This window comes from Bos indicus x Bos taurus, chromosome 2 (genome assembly GCF_003369695.1).
Source record: "Bos indicus x Bos taurus breed Angus x Brahman F1 hybrid chromosome 2, Bos_hybrid_MaternalHap_v2.0, whole genome shotgun sequence".
NCBI lineage: Eukaryota > Metazoa > Chordata > Mammalia > Artiodactyla > Bovidae > Bos > Bos indicus x Bos taurus.
The window spans coordinates 36,317,522-36,335,548 of record NC_040077.1 but is presented as its reverse complement, the minus strand read 5'-3'; the positions used below and the strand labels follow the sequence as shown (position 1 = coordinate 36,335,548).

The window sequence follows — 18,027 nt, the reverse complement described above, 5'->3', positions numbered from 1 at the left end:
TGCTAGTTTTCAGGGAAGGGAAACAATATTAACAGAAATTTCAAGAAATGCTTCAGATTTGGTTACTCTGAGTTTCAGATGTCAAAGTACAGCTTTCTTAGGTCTTAGGAAATCAGCAATCATAATTAGGCATATTGAGCACTCACAGTGAAAAAGAAGCTTGGAAAATTAGAAAGGACTGCACATCTGACATTACTGATAAGCAAAAAATTGTGGGGAGTGTGTGGCCAGGGACAGCAGACAACTGAATCCATAACTCATTATCCTCTATTACTTGTTATTAAAGAAAATTGATGCATAAAGAAATCCTGCAACATTTATTCCTTCAAATGCATCATCAGACTGTTTGGACTGGTGTTGACAGTCACACTTTGACAACTTTTTCCCTCACAGAAGCCATTAGCTTCCAAATGTCAGTATTCTGGGAGACAAATTTATTGAAACTTTTAATTTTCAATAGTGTTTTTTGTAAGTTTTCAGCGGGGTCTGGAATAGAATTCCATTGCCTAACAGTAGCCAAAATTATGTTTCTTTGACAGATTTCCATTCAAGAGATCTGATTATTCAAGTTCTGAATAACACAAGAAAGCGTTAAAAGAATAAGAAAGAGATCTGAATAAAGTTTAAGCCAAAAACCATGACAGAAGACCAGCAGACTTTTTTTGTGGTTACACTGGTTTATAACATAAATTTCATGTGTGCAACATTATATTTCAACTTCTATATTTGGTGGCGTGCTCACCACCAAATTTTAGTTTCCATCTGTTCCTATATAGTTGACTTCTTTTAGCCACTTCTCCACTTTTAGCCATTTCACCCACTTCTCTTCCTGCTTCTCATCTTATAACCATTATTCTGTTCTCTATCTATGTTTTTGTTTTGCTGTTTATGTATTTGTTTATTTAAATATGTCACATGAGTAAAGCCATACAGTACTTGTCTTTATATGTCTGACTAATTTCACACAACACAACACTCTCAAGGTCTCTCCGTGATGTTTTTCATAGAAATAGAACAAAATTTTATACAAACAAGATTCATATGGAACAACAAAAGACCCCAAATAACCAAAGCAATCCTGAGAAAAAAAACAAAGCTGGAGGTAACCACTCCCTGATTTCAAATTATATCACAAAGCTAGAGTAATTAAAACAGTATAGTATTGGCAGGAAAAACAGACACACAGATCAAAAGAACATAATTGAGAGCTCAGAAATATAGCCATGCATATATGGGCAACTGATTTATAACAAAGAACATACAACGGAGAAAGGATAGTCCTTTCAATAAATGGCATTGGGAAAACTGGACACCACCATGTGCGAAAGAATGAAACTAGACCACTGTCTTGTACCGTATTAAAAAATCAGCTCAGAATGGATTCAAAATCTGAATCTATGACCTGAAACCATAAAACTCCTAGGAGAAAACATAGGCAGTATGTTCTCTGACATCAGTCTTAGAATGTTTCTGGATATATTTCCTTAGGCGAAAGAAGCGAAAGCACAAGTAAACAAACTCGCCTGTATAAATCCAGAAGGCTTCTGCACAGCAAAGGAAACTACCAACACAACAAGAGAACCTACCAATGTGAGAAGATATTTGCATATCATTTATCCTATAAGGGGTTAATATTCAAAATATACAAAGAGCTCATACATTTCAAAAACAAAAAACCAAACAACCCAATTTAAAAATGGGCATAGGATCTGAACTGACACTGTTCCAAAGAAGACACATAGACAGACGGCCAACAAACATATTAAAGATATTTGACATCACTAGTTATTAGGGAAGTGCAAATCAAGACTATAATGAGATATCACCTCATGCCTGTTATCAAATGGGCAAGAAACAAAAAATGTTGGAGAAGATGTAGAGAAAAGGAAAGCCTCATACATTGTGGGTGGGAATGTAAAAGTCCAGTAGGTTTTCAATGATGAAAACAAAGAAAGGGATGTAAGAGGAGTAAGTACTACAGTAAAGAAGTAAGGGTTCTGGAGTTATATATATGTTGAAATTCAAATTCCAATTCTGATACTTCATAGCTCTGGGATGTTGGGTGTATTCTTTCTAAACAATGATTCCTAATCTGTAAGTGGGGATAAAAATACTTGTCTTATGGCATTGTAATGATGATTAATTTATAGTTGCCCCCTGAAAAACATGAGTTTGAACCATGCTGGTCCACTTACATGCCGACTCTTTTCACTAAATACATACTACAGAGCTATACAATCTACAGGTGGTTGAATCCACGGATGTAAATGTGAAGTTTTTTACTGAGGTGATCTACTTCAACTCAACAATCTTCTCCACTCTCCTCAAATTCTCTACTGTTCAATGTTCAAAGTGTTTAATGTTCACCTTTTTTCAGATCCTTTCATTTAGGCTTCAGTTAGCAGTTTAATCTTGCTACCTCACCTTGTTTTCTGAATATTTACCTCTCTTGGTCTTTATCATGAGATGCACTTTCAATGGACTGAATAGGATTATATTCAGTATTTTTTCACTTGGGGGCTTTGGTGTTAAATCCCAGGAAAAGACAGAGAAATATAGAAGAAAGCAACATACCTAGACATGAAAATAGAAGACAGCACCTTTACCATCTCAGCAATTTGCTCCACCACAAGCAACTTAAACCTACTTTTTTTTAATTTTTTTATTGAAGGATAATAGCTTTATATAATTTTGTTATTTTCTGTCAAAGCTCAACATGAATCAGCCATAGGTATACATATATCCCCTCTCTTTAAACCTACCTTTAAGATAAGTTAACTCAGCAGCACTGTTGATGCTCAGTAAGTCAGCTCCTTGATTCTGACATGAAACGTAAGCTTCCTTCCAAGAAAGAGTTGCCTGAATATTAAATTGGTAGCAACTTCCAATCTCCTCGTTCTTTTCCCAATTATCTTCACAGCCACTTTCTGTTGATAAAAAGATATGTCAGTGATCATAAAATAAGGGCATAATGTTGTCTATTACTAAGAGTACTTACAAATACTGCCATCCAATTTGCATACTCTTAAGATATGCTAAGATTGAGGCTGTCATTGTTGTACTAGACAATATTTTGATTCTTTGGTTAGATGAAAAAACCAAACTCACAGGACAGGAAATGACTTAGACTAGTTAAAGCTTCCATGCTGCTTCTAGCTTCTACTCTCCTTTTATATAACCCCATTGGTTATAATGTCACATTTTAGCCCACGCCTACCCTCTGCCTAAGAACAGGAGTATTTACCTGTGTTCAACCCCTCGGCTCACTTGAAGATGGTATCAGACTAAAGAGGGGTTTGCCCATGTTCTGCAGTGAAACCACTGAACGTGTTTGCATGTGTGTGTGTTTAGACAATGCTTAAGTGCCTAAGATTTAACGCGCAGTGATACCTTATTTGCGAAACTCAGTCTAGTTTCTCCTTATATTTTAAAAGATGATGTAATATATGACTAATCTTACAGAACTAACATTATATATGCACTATATGTCTGTATGTACATATGTGTGCATGTGTGTGTGTGCTCAGTCATGTCTGACTCTTTGTGACCCCCATGGACTGTAGCCCACCAGGCTCCTCTACCCATGTAATTTTCCAGGCAAGAATACTGGAGTAGGTTGCCACTTCCTCCTCCAGGGGATCGTCCCAACCCGGTGATCAAATCCATGTCTCCCGTGTCTCCTGCATTGGCAGGCAGATTCCTTACCACTAGCGCCACCTGGGAAGACTATATATGTATATATAAATATACATGTACATTGTGAACATCGTTTTTCTTCAACAAATATCTCAAGAACACGCATAACTTCAGATGAAGAACCTTCAAGCTCTTTCCAGGACAGATATGTAGGTCTTGATACAATTAGTTCAAAAATATACTCAGGGCCTCCATGTGCTCCCAACAAGAAGGAAAAACCAACAGAGCTTATGTTAAGTGTATCCCTGGCTTCACGTGGGATCTTCCAAAGGGTCTCTCATAACCTATGGACCCTTAAGCAGGAAGGGCCCTTAGAGATCCTTTTGTGTAATGTCTTCATTTCACAGATAGGAACAAGGATCTAGGGACATTAGCAGCAGAGCTATAACCAGAGTACAGCTGTCTAACTCTGGTGTTGTTGATTCTCTGAATGGCATACACTGCTTCTTCAGCCATTTCTGAATGTCCTAAACCACAACAGAGGTGGTTGTGACATTTGGTAAAAACAAAGTAGGTGGATTTGCAAGTGCATTACCTAAAGGTTCTTTTTTTATCACTAAGGCAAAACACTTGTAAATCTGGAAGATTTCAGCAGGACGGTAATGTATTATTTGCTGTAAAATACAATCCCTATGGTTTAGCAGTCCTCAGATTTAAGAAACTCACAATCTCACTTCTGTAGAAAGGGAGGCACATGAATGCACTGATAACCCCCGCTTTCCTCCAAAGTAGGCTAAAGGCACCAAGACACACGTCAGTCAAGGCAGCAAGGTGGAATGGGATGGGGAATGAACAAGGTGGAACAAGGTGGAACACACTGGGAAATGAAGGTCAGAATCCTGGGAGATCTACCAGGCTCCACACAAATACAGTCTGACACTGACAGGCTATTTCATCAATCTAGGTCTGCTGCTCCTCACCTGAGAAATGAGGGTTTGCTCTGAATAACGTCTAAGCCTCTCCACAATCCCTAAAGTTTCTGATCCAGACTTTGTGCTAGGCTAAGTCGCTTCAGTCACATCCAACTCTTTGCAACCCTAAGAACTGTATACCACCAGGCCCCTCTGTCCAAGATTCTCCAGACAAGAATACTGGAATGGGTGCCCTCCTCTAAGGGATCTTTCTGACCCAGGGATCGAACCTGTGTCTCCTATGGCTCCTGCATTGCAGATGGATTCTTTACTGCTGCAATGGGGAGCCCATGATCCAGACTATGGTAAGACTGAGCCACTGGGGAAGCCCATGATCCAGACTATAGTAAGACTGAAATAAAATTGGTGCCTGGTTGACCGAACCCAGCTTGTCATCAATTACAGGTGGAATAAATGTTGGCTTTTTATCTTTCAATAAGTTCTAAGTGTTGAAAAGCCTTTGCCTCTACCTAGAAAAGTAATTCTTAAAGTGCGATCCCCAGACCATCATCAGCATCATCTGGGAACTCACTAAACTGCAAAGTTTTGGATACCATCCAAAATCTACCAAATTACAATTTCTGGAGGTTGGCCCCACAAATCTGTATTGTAACAAACTCTCCAAATAATTCTGTTGCAACCTGAAGTTTGAGAATGATTGGCTTGACATAATCTCTTCAAGTTGCTTAGGACTCTACATTTTGAAGCTCAGCTTCTCTTAAAGAGAGATCAGCATTACTAATTTCATCAGACTCGCTACTGAATAAGGCAGGATAATGTAGTTGTTTGAGGCAAGGGCTCCAGAGCTGAATCTGAATCCTAGCTCTGAAATTTATTATCTATGTAACCTTAGGCAATTGATTTAACTCTCCTGTGCCTCGCTTTGCTCATCTGTAATATGGGTACATGGGCTTCCCAGATGTCTTGGTGGTAAAGAATCCACCTGCCAATGCAGGAGAGCCAAGTTCCACCCCTGGGTCAGGAATACCAACTGGAGAAGGAAAAGCAACCTACTCCAGTATTCTTTCCTGGGAAATCCCATGAACAGAGGAGCCTAGAGGGCTACAGTCTATGGGGTCACAAAAGAGTCTGACAGGACTTAGCAACTAAACAACAACAACAAAATGAGGATAAATAATAGAACCTACCTTACAAAACTGTGTATAGAGTAAATGAGTTAATAAAGGTTGAGTACTTAGAATAGTACCTGATATTTGGCAGGGCCAAGAGATAACTATTGCTGCTATAAGTAATAACCATTACTATTACTGGAGCTTTTTCCTTTCTATTTACTGTTGATGTTTTTAACTTATTGGCCATTAAAAAATAGTTCTTAATTTTGAAACTGTTCTATTAAGGCCACTAGCAATTTTCCTGACTGCTCCTGGCAATAGCCAGGAAGTAGCCTGGTCCTCTTCCTGAAGTATCTGTGGTACAGCAGACTTCCTCATCATATGCCTTCAGTGACAGCATCCTGTCTTAGTTCTCTTCCTGGCTCACTTCTAAAAGTAAGTTCTTAGCTACACACGACTTCCCTGTCTTCCCTCAAATATACACTCCTTCTCTAGGATATCTGTTGCTGTCATTTTTGAGTAATCATGGGACTCTTCCCTTTCCCCTTTGCCACATAGGAACAGTATCCTTTTCTTTCCACCTACAAAGTTCACCAGCCCATACATACCTGGTTGTAAGCAGATGCCCCACTGCTGATCATATTCGTAATTTAAGGTGGTTGCACACCATGGCCCACTGCGATCTCCATCAAAAATGCACTCATGATGCCAGGTCCCATTAACTAAGAAGGGAAATTCACAAGGTCTCCCAAAAGAGTTCCCATCTCTAGTATAGATCTCTGTGGGTTGGGGAGAAAGTAGAGGAAAGAAGAGTTAAAAACTAGATACTCAGCTTTAGCTAACTACCTTCTAAAACCGTTTTGAAAGATGTTTTCATACTTATGAGAACCCAGTATCTAGGCGGGCTGCACCATGTGGCAATTCCAACTGTGTGGCTGTGGGCAAGCTCTCCAACCTCTATCAGTCTCCGTTTCTGCATTTGAAAATTAGGAATAATGATATCGGCTCATAGCGTTGTTCATGAGATTCAGTGAGATGATCAGGTAAAGCTTCATTTATTGTGATGTGATGAGGAGCTAAAAGATCCTGGCTTTATCATGTAAGGATAAACTGACTCCTCTGGATGGCAGAGAAAGTCACCAAAAGGGGTGTCTGCTTGAGAGGAAACCTAAATTCTATTTTCTTTAGTAAGAGTGAGGCCAGCAAAATATTTTGGAATCACTGAGGCTGGGTGTGGGCTTTGAAACCAACTGTGGAGTTAGAGAGATGCACAAATAGCTCCACTGTTACAGACTGATGGTAGAATCAAAGCTGAGAGTTTTGAGGAAGTAGGAGAAAAGGCTGCTGAGTTTCTCAGCAGTCTCTTGGAGAGGGATAGGACGTGGTAATTCAGGTTATGAAAGAAGAACCAGAGTCAGCAGGGCAGTCACGGAACCAGCTGGTGGCCAGCAAGGTAGCAGAACTAGCCTTTCCTGTCAACAAATTTTCCCTGGTACATGGAGAGAAACTGAAGAACAATTCCAACCTCAAATATACATGGAAATGCCAGAAGAAGTGCTAAATACTTATGTTGGTAACAGTTCCTTTGGAGAGGTGTCTTATAGAACAGCTAACCCTATAACTATTTCGGTCCCCTTTTCCATAATTTGTTTAAAACCATGGTTGTTATCAGATCAAATAATGACTATTATATGTAGAGGATAATAATCAGATTTTATCATCATTTACCATGCAAGTTGGGTCCCTCAAAATGTCTCATAGATTTTCTTAAAAAGGTGTTTAAGATAGAATTTGATTCCACATTCCTTATTATTCTCAATTGCTTGTTTAGCTGAAATGTGAGGCTTAACAGTTTAGAATGTATTCAGCAGTACAGGAAAATAATGTAGATGTTTTTACTTGCAAACAATCTTTTAAGGATTTTGGTTTTGTTTTCCTCTGACATATAAATGGTTTTGAATGGTATACTTTGGTTAAAGAGCAATTTGACCTTATATTTTATAAGGATTCTACTTATTATCTACCTTTTATTTTTAACCATAACAAAACTCCCAATAGCACATGACTGATTTCTCTTCCTATATCACAGCACTTAAAAGGAGAGTCTGTGAGCACAATGACTATGATTTGTAGAATCATGAGGGGTTTTTTTTTTTAGTAAGACTTGTAAAAATGCTTTCACTTGCTCTTTCCCATAAGCCCACAAGATCAGTGGGGCAAGTATTACACTTATCTGTGAAATCCCCGTTTTTGCAGAGTCGTTAAGTGAAACATTCAGTCATTCAGCTGTGACAGGGATCGAAACTGGCTCTCTCCTTGAGTCCTTGACATATAAGGACAACGTGTGATATCAATGGCTGCCTTCTCAGGCTTCAAGTTAGTGTCATAGCTCAAAGCTGGGCTTCAATTAAAAAGCTCTCCTGTTCACAATACATTTTGAAGAATGATAAGCATATAACAACCACAACAGCAGCAGCTGCTAAATTATGCTAATTATTCACTAAGACTTTTATTCTTACACATTCTTTGATGTTATTGGACCCCTTAACTCCCAAGGATCTCCCCAGAGAGACAGGCTTTCCTAAGATACCCTTTGAATGTATGAATTTCCGATGTTGGCAGCCTTAAAACCACATCTTACTCTGCAATAGGCACACATCTATGAGATGAGATGCTTACATAGAAAATTAACATTAACCTCTTTGGTAGCAAAAGAAAAAAACAGCTTCAATATTTAAAGAGCTTGGCAGACTTCTAAGTTGCTTAGAATTCAGACACTTTTACAGGTTCCCCACCCACCACTGAAAGTCTACTTCCTCTGCGTGATTCACCAAACATTCAAAACTTGAGGGGTGCTAGTGTGAGGCCAAGATATCTTAATGATATAAATGCATATGTGGATGCCAGTCAAGATCAATTAATTCATCAAATTTATACAGTGAAAATTTTTTCTGAGAGGAGCATGGCTCACACAGGATGGGGGTGAGGAGAGAGGCAACCCAGAACACAATGACAGATAAATGTTTTTATATTAGAAGTAAAAAAAATTATATAGCAGAAGCCAAGCGAAAAGTAAAGAAGCTATATCTGGGGAATGTCATCCTGGTTTTTGCCGTAACAAGCTGGGTTACCTTGAACTTCACTTTGTTGGACTCTGGTATCTTATCTTTCTTATTCTGTACAATAAGATAAGAAGGAGGGGGCGGGGTCCAATATGAGAAGTTTGAGAGAGCATATCTAGAGAAAGTCTTTAACTTAAGACATCACTCTCCAACCCAAGAACAAGAAGGGACTACAAAATTTTAAAAGAGTAAAATTGCCAGGACTTAATATCTGACTACTTTTGAATGGTGGCAGAGAAGAGCAGAGGAACTCTAGGGTGACTTGTAGATTTCTGACGTGCAACTTGGATGGTATCAGTCACCTGGAGAGGAATGGAGAAGAGGCAAGTTTGGCCCTGGTGTCAGTGCAAATGAAAACTCAAGATATATGCTGATAAGTCAGGACTACATGCATCTTGTCTTGTTTCTTAGTTGGATATTTAGTGTTTAAAATACTGTATTTGGTAAGGTCGAATACAGCCTGTGGGCTCTTGCTGGTGAGCACTGTTCAGCTTTCTCTGGGGTGATGCCCTAGGTGGGTTTTTAACCTTTTTTGCGCCACTGGTAACTTCGGCAGCCGTGTGAAACGTGTGAGCCCCTTCTCAGAAAACATAAATGTGTAAAATAAAACACATAGGATTATAAAGGAAACTAGTTATATTGAAATAAAGGCATTTGGGGGACTGAGGGAATTTATAATTACAACTATGTCCCTCAGTTAGGAGCAGAAGACAGAAGGAGCCCAGCCAAGAAAATTATTGTTTCTGATCTTTGAACAAATATAATGAAACAAGTTAAATCCAGTTCAAAAGGCAATTCGCATGGTTCCATGTTTTCTCTTGGCTGCCAAGTGAGAGAAAGGCTTTATAGCACAAAATTTAAGCTTGCCATTTTTAAAGTGGTATCCAAAAAGCAATTGCTTTTTAAGGTTAGGAGGAAGGTGGCTAGCAGAAGCAGACTTTTCAACTACTCAAGGGTTGAGGACTGAAGAAAAGGAAAACCCCATCTCTGATTCTCTGACACTTTCCATAACAGCAGAACCTGACATCTCGGAAGCTGCTGCACCCTCACTAGGAAATGGAAAGAGGTGGTTTCTCCAGGAGAAAAACCTGTTCAGGTACAAAAAAGATGGGAGGCCAAATTTAGCTTAAAAGAAGAGGAAAAAATCTCTGTAAAGCTATGTAAATTTACAAAGAAGAGTACACATGAGATAAGTAAGACAAAGATAATATAATGAAACATATACAAATGTATATAGATACTCACACATTCAACATTTGATATAATTTAGAGCAACATAATGGGGAAAGATTTGCTTGCGTGAGAGCTAATTTACATTTGGAGGTTTAAAAGATAAATCTACTTCCTTTTAAACTCAAAAATTCATTATAACCAAGTCTCTAGACTCAAAGTTCATGATCAGTGCCCCCAAAGGCAAAGCAGGCAGTTCCAGACATACGATGGTATGACATACAACTTTTTGACTTTGTGATGGTATGAAAGTGATACCTAGTCAGTGAAACTGTACTTTGAATTTTGATCTTTTCCTGGGCTAGCAATACATGGTACAGTCCTCTCTCTGATGCTGAGCAGCGGCAGCCACAGCTCCCAGTCAGCCACACAGTCACGAGGGTAAACAACTGACACGCAACCATTCTGTTTTTCACTTTCAGTACCGTATTCAATAAACTACAAGAGGTATTCAACATGTGACTATAAAATAGGCCAGGCTTTGTTTTAGGTGGCTTTTCCCAACTGTAGGCTAAAGTAAGCATTCTGAGCACATTTAAGGCAGGCCAGGCTAAGTTATGATATTCGTTACAAGTGTATTAAATGCATTTTCAACTTATGATATTTTCAATTTATGATGGGTTTATTGGGACAAAACAACATTGTAAGTAGAGGAAGATTTGTATTCATATACTTATTTTGGAGGCAACTGAGGAAAAAGTCTACTCTTATAATACTGAATCATAAATACAGTGTGATAGCCATGCCAAAATAAAAAATAAAGCCACATAATACTCTTAAAGTTTTTCCATTACATCCAAATCTGCAGATAAGAAAAAAAATTCATTTCCTTTTTTTTTTTTTTCCTCTTTCTTCTTGTTTTTTAACTTAGAATGGAGTCAACCTTATTAGGTTATTTAACTTTTATCCTGTGTAGGGGACTTCCAGTTACTCTAACATTTTCTTTTCTCTGGAATTCAGGATGTAATCATGGAAAGTACATATGCTCAGGCATCAGAGAGATTTCAAGCCCCCAGGTGCCACAGAATGGCTGTGAGACCTCTGACAAGGCACCTAACTTCTCCTACCCTTCCCTGTGAAAGTTGGCAAATAGCACTGACCTCATAGAAGCAGCTCAACGTTACTACTCAGTGCCTGGAACTAGAGGCCAGTTCACTTGACTCACCAGTGTATGACTCTAAGTGTGATCAGAGGTACACGTTCAAGGCCACTTGCACCAAATACAGCAGCAAATAAGTCAGAGTCCCTCTCCAGTACTCACCATGGTAAGGCTGGGCACACAAGTTTTCCTCTGAGCCTCCTTTCTTCCAGACATCTGATGAATTTGTACTTGCTATGGCGTGTCCATCCCTCAGAGCCAACTGGTACTGGGCAGCCCCGTAGAGAGAGTGATGCTCACATTTCCACCACAGCATGGCATTGGAGTCGCAGCTGAACATTCTCAAGGAATCTGTGGGTTTGGTAATATCTAGGCCAAGACACTTCTGGGACTGCAAATGAAAGAGCCGATGCTGGGACACCCACTTCCACAGCATGTCCTTGGTTTCGTCGCAGTCCTTTACCACTATCCAGTCGTTCAGCGGCGTGATGCACTTGCCTGTGTTTTCATTGACGATGGTGAATGGATCATTACCTGAGACAAGACAGGCAGAAAAGACATTTCAGGATTCTGAATTATGTGGCCGATGTGCCTTGGCCCTGCTTGCTAAGGAGAGTGAGTCTGAGCACCCCCAGACTGTTAACATCCTCCCAGCTGTATAAACTGTAACGTTCTACACAAGGTTGGAGGACAGTGGTGGCCAGAGAGGCAGTTCAGTGTAGGATTAAGAGCGTGGGCTCTGGGGCCAGTTTGCTTGGCTTTATATTAATAGTTTGCTCTGCTATTATTGACCGTGTGATCAGGGTGTCATTTACCTGCTGTGCATCAGCTTTCTCCTTTGTAAAACAGTACTTCACAGGGTGGATGTAAGGATAAAAGCAGCTCATACATGTAAAACACTTAGAATAGTATACATATTTGTTATTGTCATTCAGTGAGACCTCCTCCTTATTTAATGAGATGAAGAAGCTCCTTAGAGCTTCTTTAGATAAGTGGCCTGTAGACAATGAAAAATATCCTGAGCTTTTTCAGGACACAATTCTGTCCTGCTTGCACTTCGGCTACTTCAGCAAGGTAATTATTACATGACATTAATGTGCCTGATTAAATTTGGAAAACTCAGCAGTGGCCACAGGACTGAGTCTGTAGAGCAAGATTCGCATCTGTTATAGCAAATTACAATAGTACAATTTGGTCAGTGCTTTTACAAAGGAACATTTTGTGAAGTGATAGCACAGAACATGTTGATGACCTGAAGCAGTTTAGACAAATGTAAGCAATCTTTGTCAATGAACCCAAGGGTTCTGGAGAAGGAGCTGTAAAATTTTAGTTCCCAAAAGGTACTTTCATTTTGATGCCAGCGTCACATTCAGTGGTTTTACTGACACTAAACACCTTTTCTAATAATACTTCATAGGCTTGCAGAGTTAAAAATTCTTATACTAAGGACTGGAGGGGAAATTTCACTATGCAAATAACACCTATATGATTAAGTTCAATTCCAGTTTGAACTCTGGACAGAATTTTTGCTTGTTTTAAATAGCAGTAGCAGCACCAAGAGAAATAACAGGAACAGCAAGAACAAAATCGTTTAAAACCTTAAGCTATTTCCACTTTCAAGTTGCTATTTTAAAATACTGCCTAGGGTTGCAGTTAGATCTGTTTGAATAGCAGCTTCCATCCCTCATTCTTCTTTGACATCACTCTGCTGTTCCCTACCTTATGAACACAATTTGGGCAGACAGTTAGCCAAAAAAAAAAAAAAAAGGAAAACATATTATCTCAGAAGATTATCAGACTATGATATAACTCTTTGCCAACCTATTCCCTCTCACCTCTCTTGTGCTCCAAAGTATTAGGTACTTAGCAGAAACAACGGAGTCGGCTTCTGCGGGAGAGTGGGCAGTGCACCCCTGCTGGATCTTCCCCTCTCCTGCTCTGTAATCTCCCTGCTCTCCTTCCTGGACACTTTGCTCTGTGCTCTTTGACCCAAGATTTTCCAAGTTGCCTTTGCAGAATCTAATGGATTAGCTACAGCGCTTAGAACAGTGGCGAGAGCAGTAGAATAAGGAGTTAGGGGTCCTAGACTGAAGATCTACCTCTGTTTCTGGTTAGCTGGGACACCTTGGGGAATTCAGTTAATCTCCTCAGGGTCTTCTCATCTCCAAATGTGAGATGAAAGCAGTAGAGTATAAAAATCTACGTTACTTCCAGTGCTAACACTCTATGCTTCCACTAATTCAGTTTTCCTAGCCTTGCAGGCTTTACAGGGCTCTGCTAAGTTCACTGCATATTGTTCCTGAACAGATGTCCACAACTTTATTACATCATGCCAGTAGCATTTTAGGTCATTTGAATTCCATCTGTATTGGGCATGTGCACTTAGGTGACAGTGCTGCCTTATAAGTACTCTGGAAGAGAACAAAAATTTACCCTTTCCCATTTGCTTCCCTGGTAACTCAAACAGTAAAGAATCCACCTGCAATGTAGGAGATCCAGGTTCAATCCCTGGGTAGGGAAGATTCCCTGGAGAAGGGAATGGCTCCCCACTCCAGTATTCGTGCCTGGAGAATTCCATGGACTACAGGAGAGGGTTCCCTGAGTCAGACATGACTGAGTGACTAATGCTTTCACTTTCATTTAATATACGTTTAACTTCTAGGACACCCATGGACTTAACAAGGTTGTAGAAATTCTGAAAGACTATAGGAGAGGTGTGGAGTAGCTATGTTGAAAAGGAGTTTCCAAGCTTCTAACATCTATGATTGTAGATACTTGTCTCATTCTAAATCTAGATTTAGAATATTACATAATATTACATATTACAAGTATGTAATATCAATGCTTGACACCAGTAGTGATCACTTAGCTAATACATTAATTATTGATATGATTTAAGGAAACTTGTCATTAGTCTTCATATATAATGTACAAGCATTCATACATAATATATAACCTAGGGACAGTCTTGTAGTCTCATGATAGTTCCTCATATCTTTCTTTACCCTTACAAAGAAGCTGTTCACTCTGCTCCAGTCTTGTGACCCTATTGGGAAAGTAGGTTGGGGTAGGGGAGGTCTGAAAAATGTGAAAATAATTTTAAAAATTTGTTAAATAAGGGTCTATGAAATACATCAGAAATGTATTATACTTTGAAATGGTGATTACAGAGCAATTTATAAAACAGATTCTTTACTGATAGCCATATATTGCATCTTATTCACTTTATACTGGCCCTAAAGGGAATTTTAATATTTACCTACAAATACAACATTGAGACAAGTCTAAAAGACAGAGGTTGATGAAAAGAAGACTCATCACCTCACCATCCTTAGAGCACTTTTTTAAATGTTTCATTTTATATAAACATTCTACTGATGTTTAAGAGGAAATAGCTATGTAGCATTATCATAAATTGAAAATGAATTTTTAGACCATCACAGGAAAGCTCTTTCTTATTGTCTGATTGTTAAGTAACTCCTGTGTTACAGGACCCAAACCAAAGAGCTTTGCACATTCCAAAGAAAAACTGGGCCTCAACATTTTGTAACCCACAGACATATGGAGAGGAGATGGTTTTGGAAGGCAAGACGGATGAAGATTGCAACTTTTTTAGTTTCACGGGAACTTCCTGAGCCCACACTGTTAAGCATTTTGTGGAGCTGCTACTATATGTGCAGAGTGTACACTAGGAGAGACCCAGAAGTCTGGATTTGCCAGTTCAAAAACAGTCCTAAAGTGATGGTTGGGTCCAGAGCAATGTACTAGGAGTCAGAAAGTCATGGAGTTCAGATTGGGTGGTGTGGGCTGATGAAAACCTCAGGAGTCTCTGAAGAATTAATGTACTTCAAGCTGCTAGCCCTCCAAGGAGGCAAAAAAGCTAACTAAGCAATTGGCATCCTCCCAAGGACACAGAAGTACTTCCCCTGCATCTGAGTATTGGAGACCGCCTGCACAAACCTAGCTGCACACATGTGATGAAGCACACACCATCACCAGCATCATGAAGCTGACACAGTGCCAAATAAGCTACCCAAATGGCTGAGATTTCAAAATTCCAGCGCTTCCCTCAATAGGGCCACAAGTCTGACCAGAGCAGGTGCTCAAGGTGGGGAAGGATGCAGGAAAACAAACACCTTTGAGGACCTCCTGCAAAAAGAATGGCATTAAGTTCGAGCTCTTTGCTCTTGGTTGATGAGAGAGGCCAGGAATTGCAGAGATTGCAGAAATTAAGAAAATCTTGAGTTCTATGGGGGAGACAAAAGAGATAAAATAAAGCAAATGCACATGGAAGCCAAGTTTAGTGATTGAAAGGCTAGTGTGTTTCCATCACAGTTAGCTGCTGCCATGATAATTTTCTCCCTGGATTATCGGGGCAGGCAGAACAGAATTCTCACAGCAATAAGGGCCTTTTGGGAGTTTCCAATAGGGGGGGATCAAAGAAGAATGCAGAAGGGTGAATCAAAACAAGGTCAGCGATAAAGTTCTTGACATAAGATGATGCTACTCATGATCTCAACCATCAGACAGTAACTCAGTTTAACTGCAAAGAAAGTAAATACCATAAGCAAACCGCAGTTTTTCAAAAACTCCCTTGACCATCTTTTACTTCCTCATTCTGACATGTTGACAGAAGTGGTAGGTGGGGACAGCTCACTAATTGTCTGTGAAGCACCCAGACTAAGAAACAAAGTCCTCAGTACACCTTTGCCAAGGCAGAAAGAGATTAAAAGCAAACTCCGGGTGCTGCCAAGGGGTGGGGGTGGGGCAGGCACTACTCAGAGCATCAGCGAAGGGTGTCTGCTCCTCGTCCTGCTTCTCAAGTAAGAGAGAGGCAAGAGGTCTCTGGGCAAGCAACCTGGGCTCCACTGCGGGAACTTCGACCTCTGGGGTGGGGGTTGGGGTAAACGTTTGGAGCCGGATAAGCCAATTAGAAGGAAGAGTCGCTGCTGGAGGCATTGGGGGAGGGCATCATATCAGAGTCTTGGCCATAGTCATTGTAGAAGACAGGGCTTTTTGACGGGCACCAGGAACAGACTGAAGTCAGAGAATCGCTGTTTCATTCTGGCGCTGTGGGTGGAAAGCTCCTCTTGACACTGAGTGGCCAAGGTGACCAAGGGGCGAAGGAGGACCGAGACGGCGGGATGCGGCGTGAGGTGGGTGGGTGGGTGAGGGGGCTGTTGAGAAGCCCTAAACCCTAGCGAAGCAAGATTTCAGAGGAAAGGACGAGGAAGGCGCGGGAGACTCGTTCAGAAAAGACACTCTGGGTGCCTCCCCTACGGTGGACTCCAGGCCCTCCGCACGAGAAAAGCCCTGCGCCTCCTCGTCCCACTCCGTGCTCCTCCAGGACTCCGGAAGGTAACGGAGCGCCTTCTCCCCGCACCTCCCTTCCGCTCACTTGTCCAGCAGAGGTGACAGGACCCCGGCACGCAGCCCGAACCCGAATCAAGAACAGTCGGCCGACCGGGCGGCGTCGAGGTCCCTAGCCGGCCAGCCGGCCGGCGGACGCGCCCGCGGTTACCTGAGTGGCCAGAGGGCTCCACCAGCCCGAAGCCCGGGAGGAGCAGCATGAGCAGCTCTGCCGCACGGCGAGGGGTTGCCCAGCGCGTCCTCATCCTGAGCCGGCCCCGGCGCTTCAGTCGGGTCTTCGGGGGCACGCGGCACCCAGCCCTCCGGGTGCGCCAGGTCAGCCCCTCCACCGCCTTTGCCCCCAACCCCCAGCCTCCCGGGGCGCCCCGGGCCCGCCCCCGCCGCCCTCGGCCAATCGCATCAGCCCGTCGTGGGTCCCAGGGCGGTGCGGGCGGGGCCCGGAGGTGGCGGGCCGGATACCGGGCGGGAAGACAGCGTGTAAAGAGCGCTGCGCACCTGCGTTGGGCTGCCCGCCTAGGCTGGAGAGCAGAGCACCGCGCAGACTAGCGGGCCAGGAGGAAGCCCCGCCGCGTCTTCAGTAAAGTTGAGGAGATGCGGCCCTGGCTGGGACTTGGCACCGCCCTAGTGGGTGGTCTGCCTAACGCGCCTCGGTCAGGCATGGCTTCTTCCTTTCACGCAGCTGGCCTGGAAAGGCACCCGCATCCCCTCGTACCCGAAAGAGCGAAATGTGCACCCATCCTGTTGCGACTGTGGTCGAGCCAAAAAATTCAGTCGTCCTTGGCACCGTCCTGAGTATTTGATAGTCCAAACAAAGGTGAGGTGATGGCTCAATGAGGTTTCACCCGCACTTGTTAAAGTATTAAAAACAAGAGCTATTTGAGTGACCCTATAAGACTTCCCTGGTGGCGCAGAGGTTAAAGCGTCTGCCTGCAATGTGGGAGACCTGGGTTTGATCCCTGGGTCAGGAAGATCTCCTGGAGAAGGAAATGGGAGATCTCCTGGAGAAGGAAATGGCAACCCACTCCAGTATTCTTGCCTGGAGAATCCCATGGACGGAGGAGCTTGGTGGGCTACAGTCCACGGGTCGCAAAGAGTTGGACACAACTGAGCGACTTCGCTTTCACTATAAGACTTCCAAGGATGACTAAGTTGTATAACTGTTTGGCCTTTACAAGTAAGCTCTTTTCTTAATAATTAAACAACAGTTATAATCCACTTTCACTTTTCACTTTCATCCATTGGAGAAGGAAATGGCAAGCCACTCCAGTGTTCTTGCCTGGAGAATCCCAGGGACCGGGGAGCCTGGTGGGCTGCCCTCTATGGGGTCGCACAGAGTCGGACACGACTGAAACGACTTAGCAGCAGCAGCAGCAGAGTGTGGAAGTCCGCATCCAAAACTGGTCATTGTGAGAGCAGACTTTATCCTCAGCTTGTGGGAACTGATATCATTATAAATAGGGTGATCTGAGTTGCCTGCGTGCTAAGTCGCTTCAGTAGTATCCGACCCTTTGAGATCCCATGGGCTG

At 41.9% G+C, this 18,027-nt stretch overlaps 1 protein-coding gene across 2 annotated transcripts in view; it reads right to left on the bottom strand.

Annotated features, from left to right (window-relative positions):
• Positions 1-16,814, bottom strand: part of LOC113903541 (CD302 antigen) — a 124,446-nt gene extending 107,632 nt beyond the window's left edge. For both annotated transcript variants that reach the window (XM_027559875.1, XM_027559858.1), the window contains exons 1-4: positions 16,653-16,814; positions 11,294-11,665; positions 6,289-6,459; positions 2,763-2,927 (exon numbers count right to left, since the gene is read on the bottom strand). In XM_027559875.1, coding sequence (XP_027415676.1) covers positions 2,763-2,927; positions 6,289-6,459; positions 11,294-11,665; positions 16,653-16,746 — 802 coding nt within the window. In that variant the 5' untranslated portion in view covers positions 16,747-16,814. The remainder of the gene's footprint in view (positions 1-2,762; positions 2,928-6,288; positions 6,460-11,293; positions 11,666-16,652) is intronic.
• Positions 16,815-18,027: the final 1,213 nt, after the last annotated feature.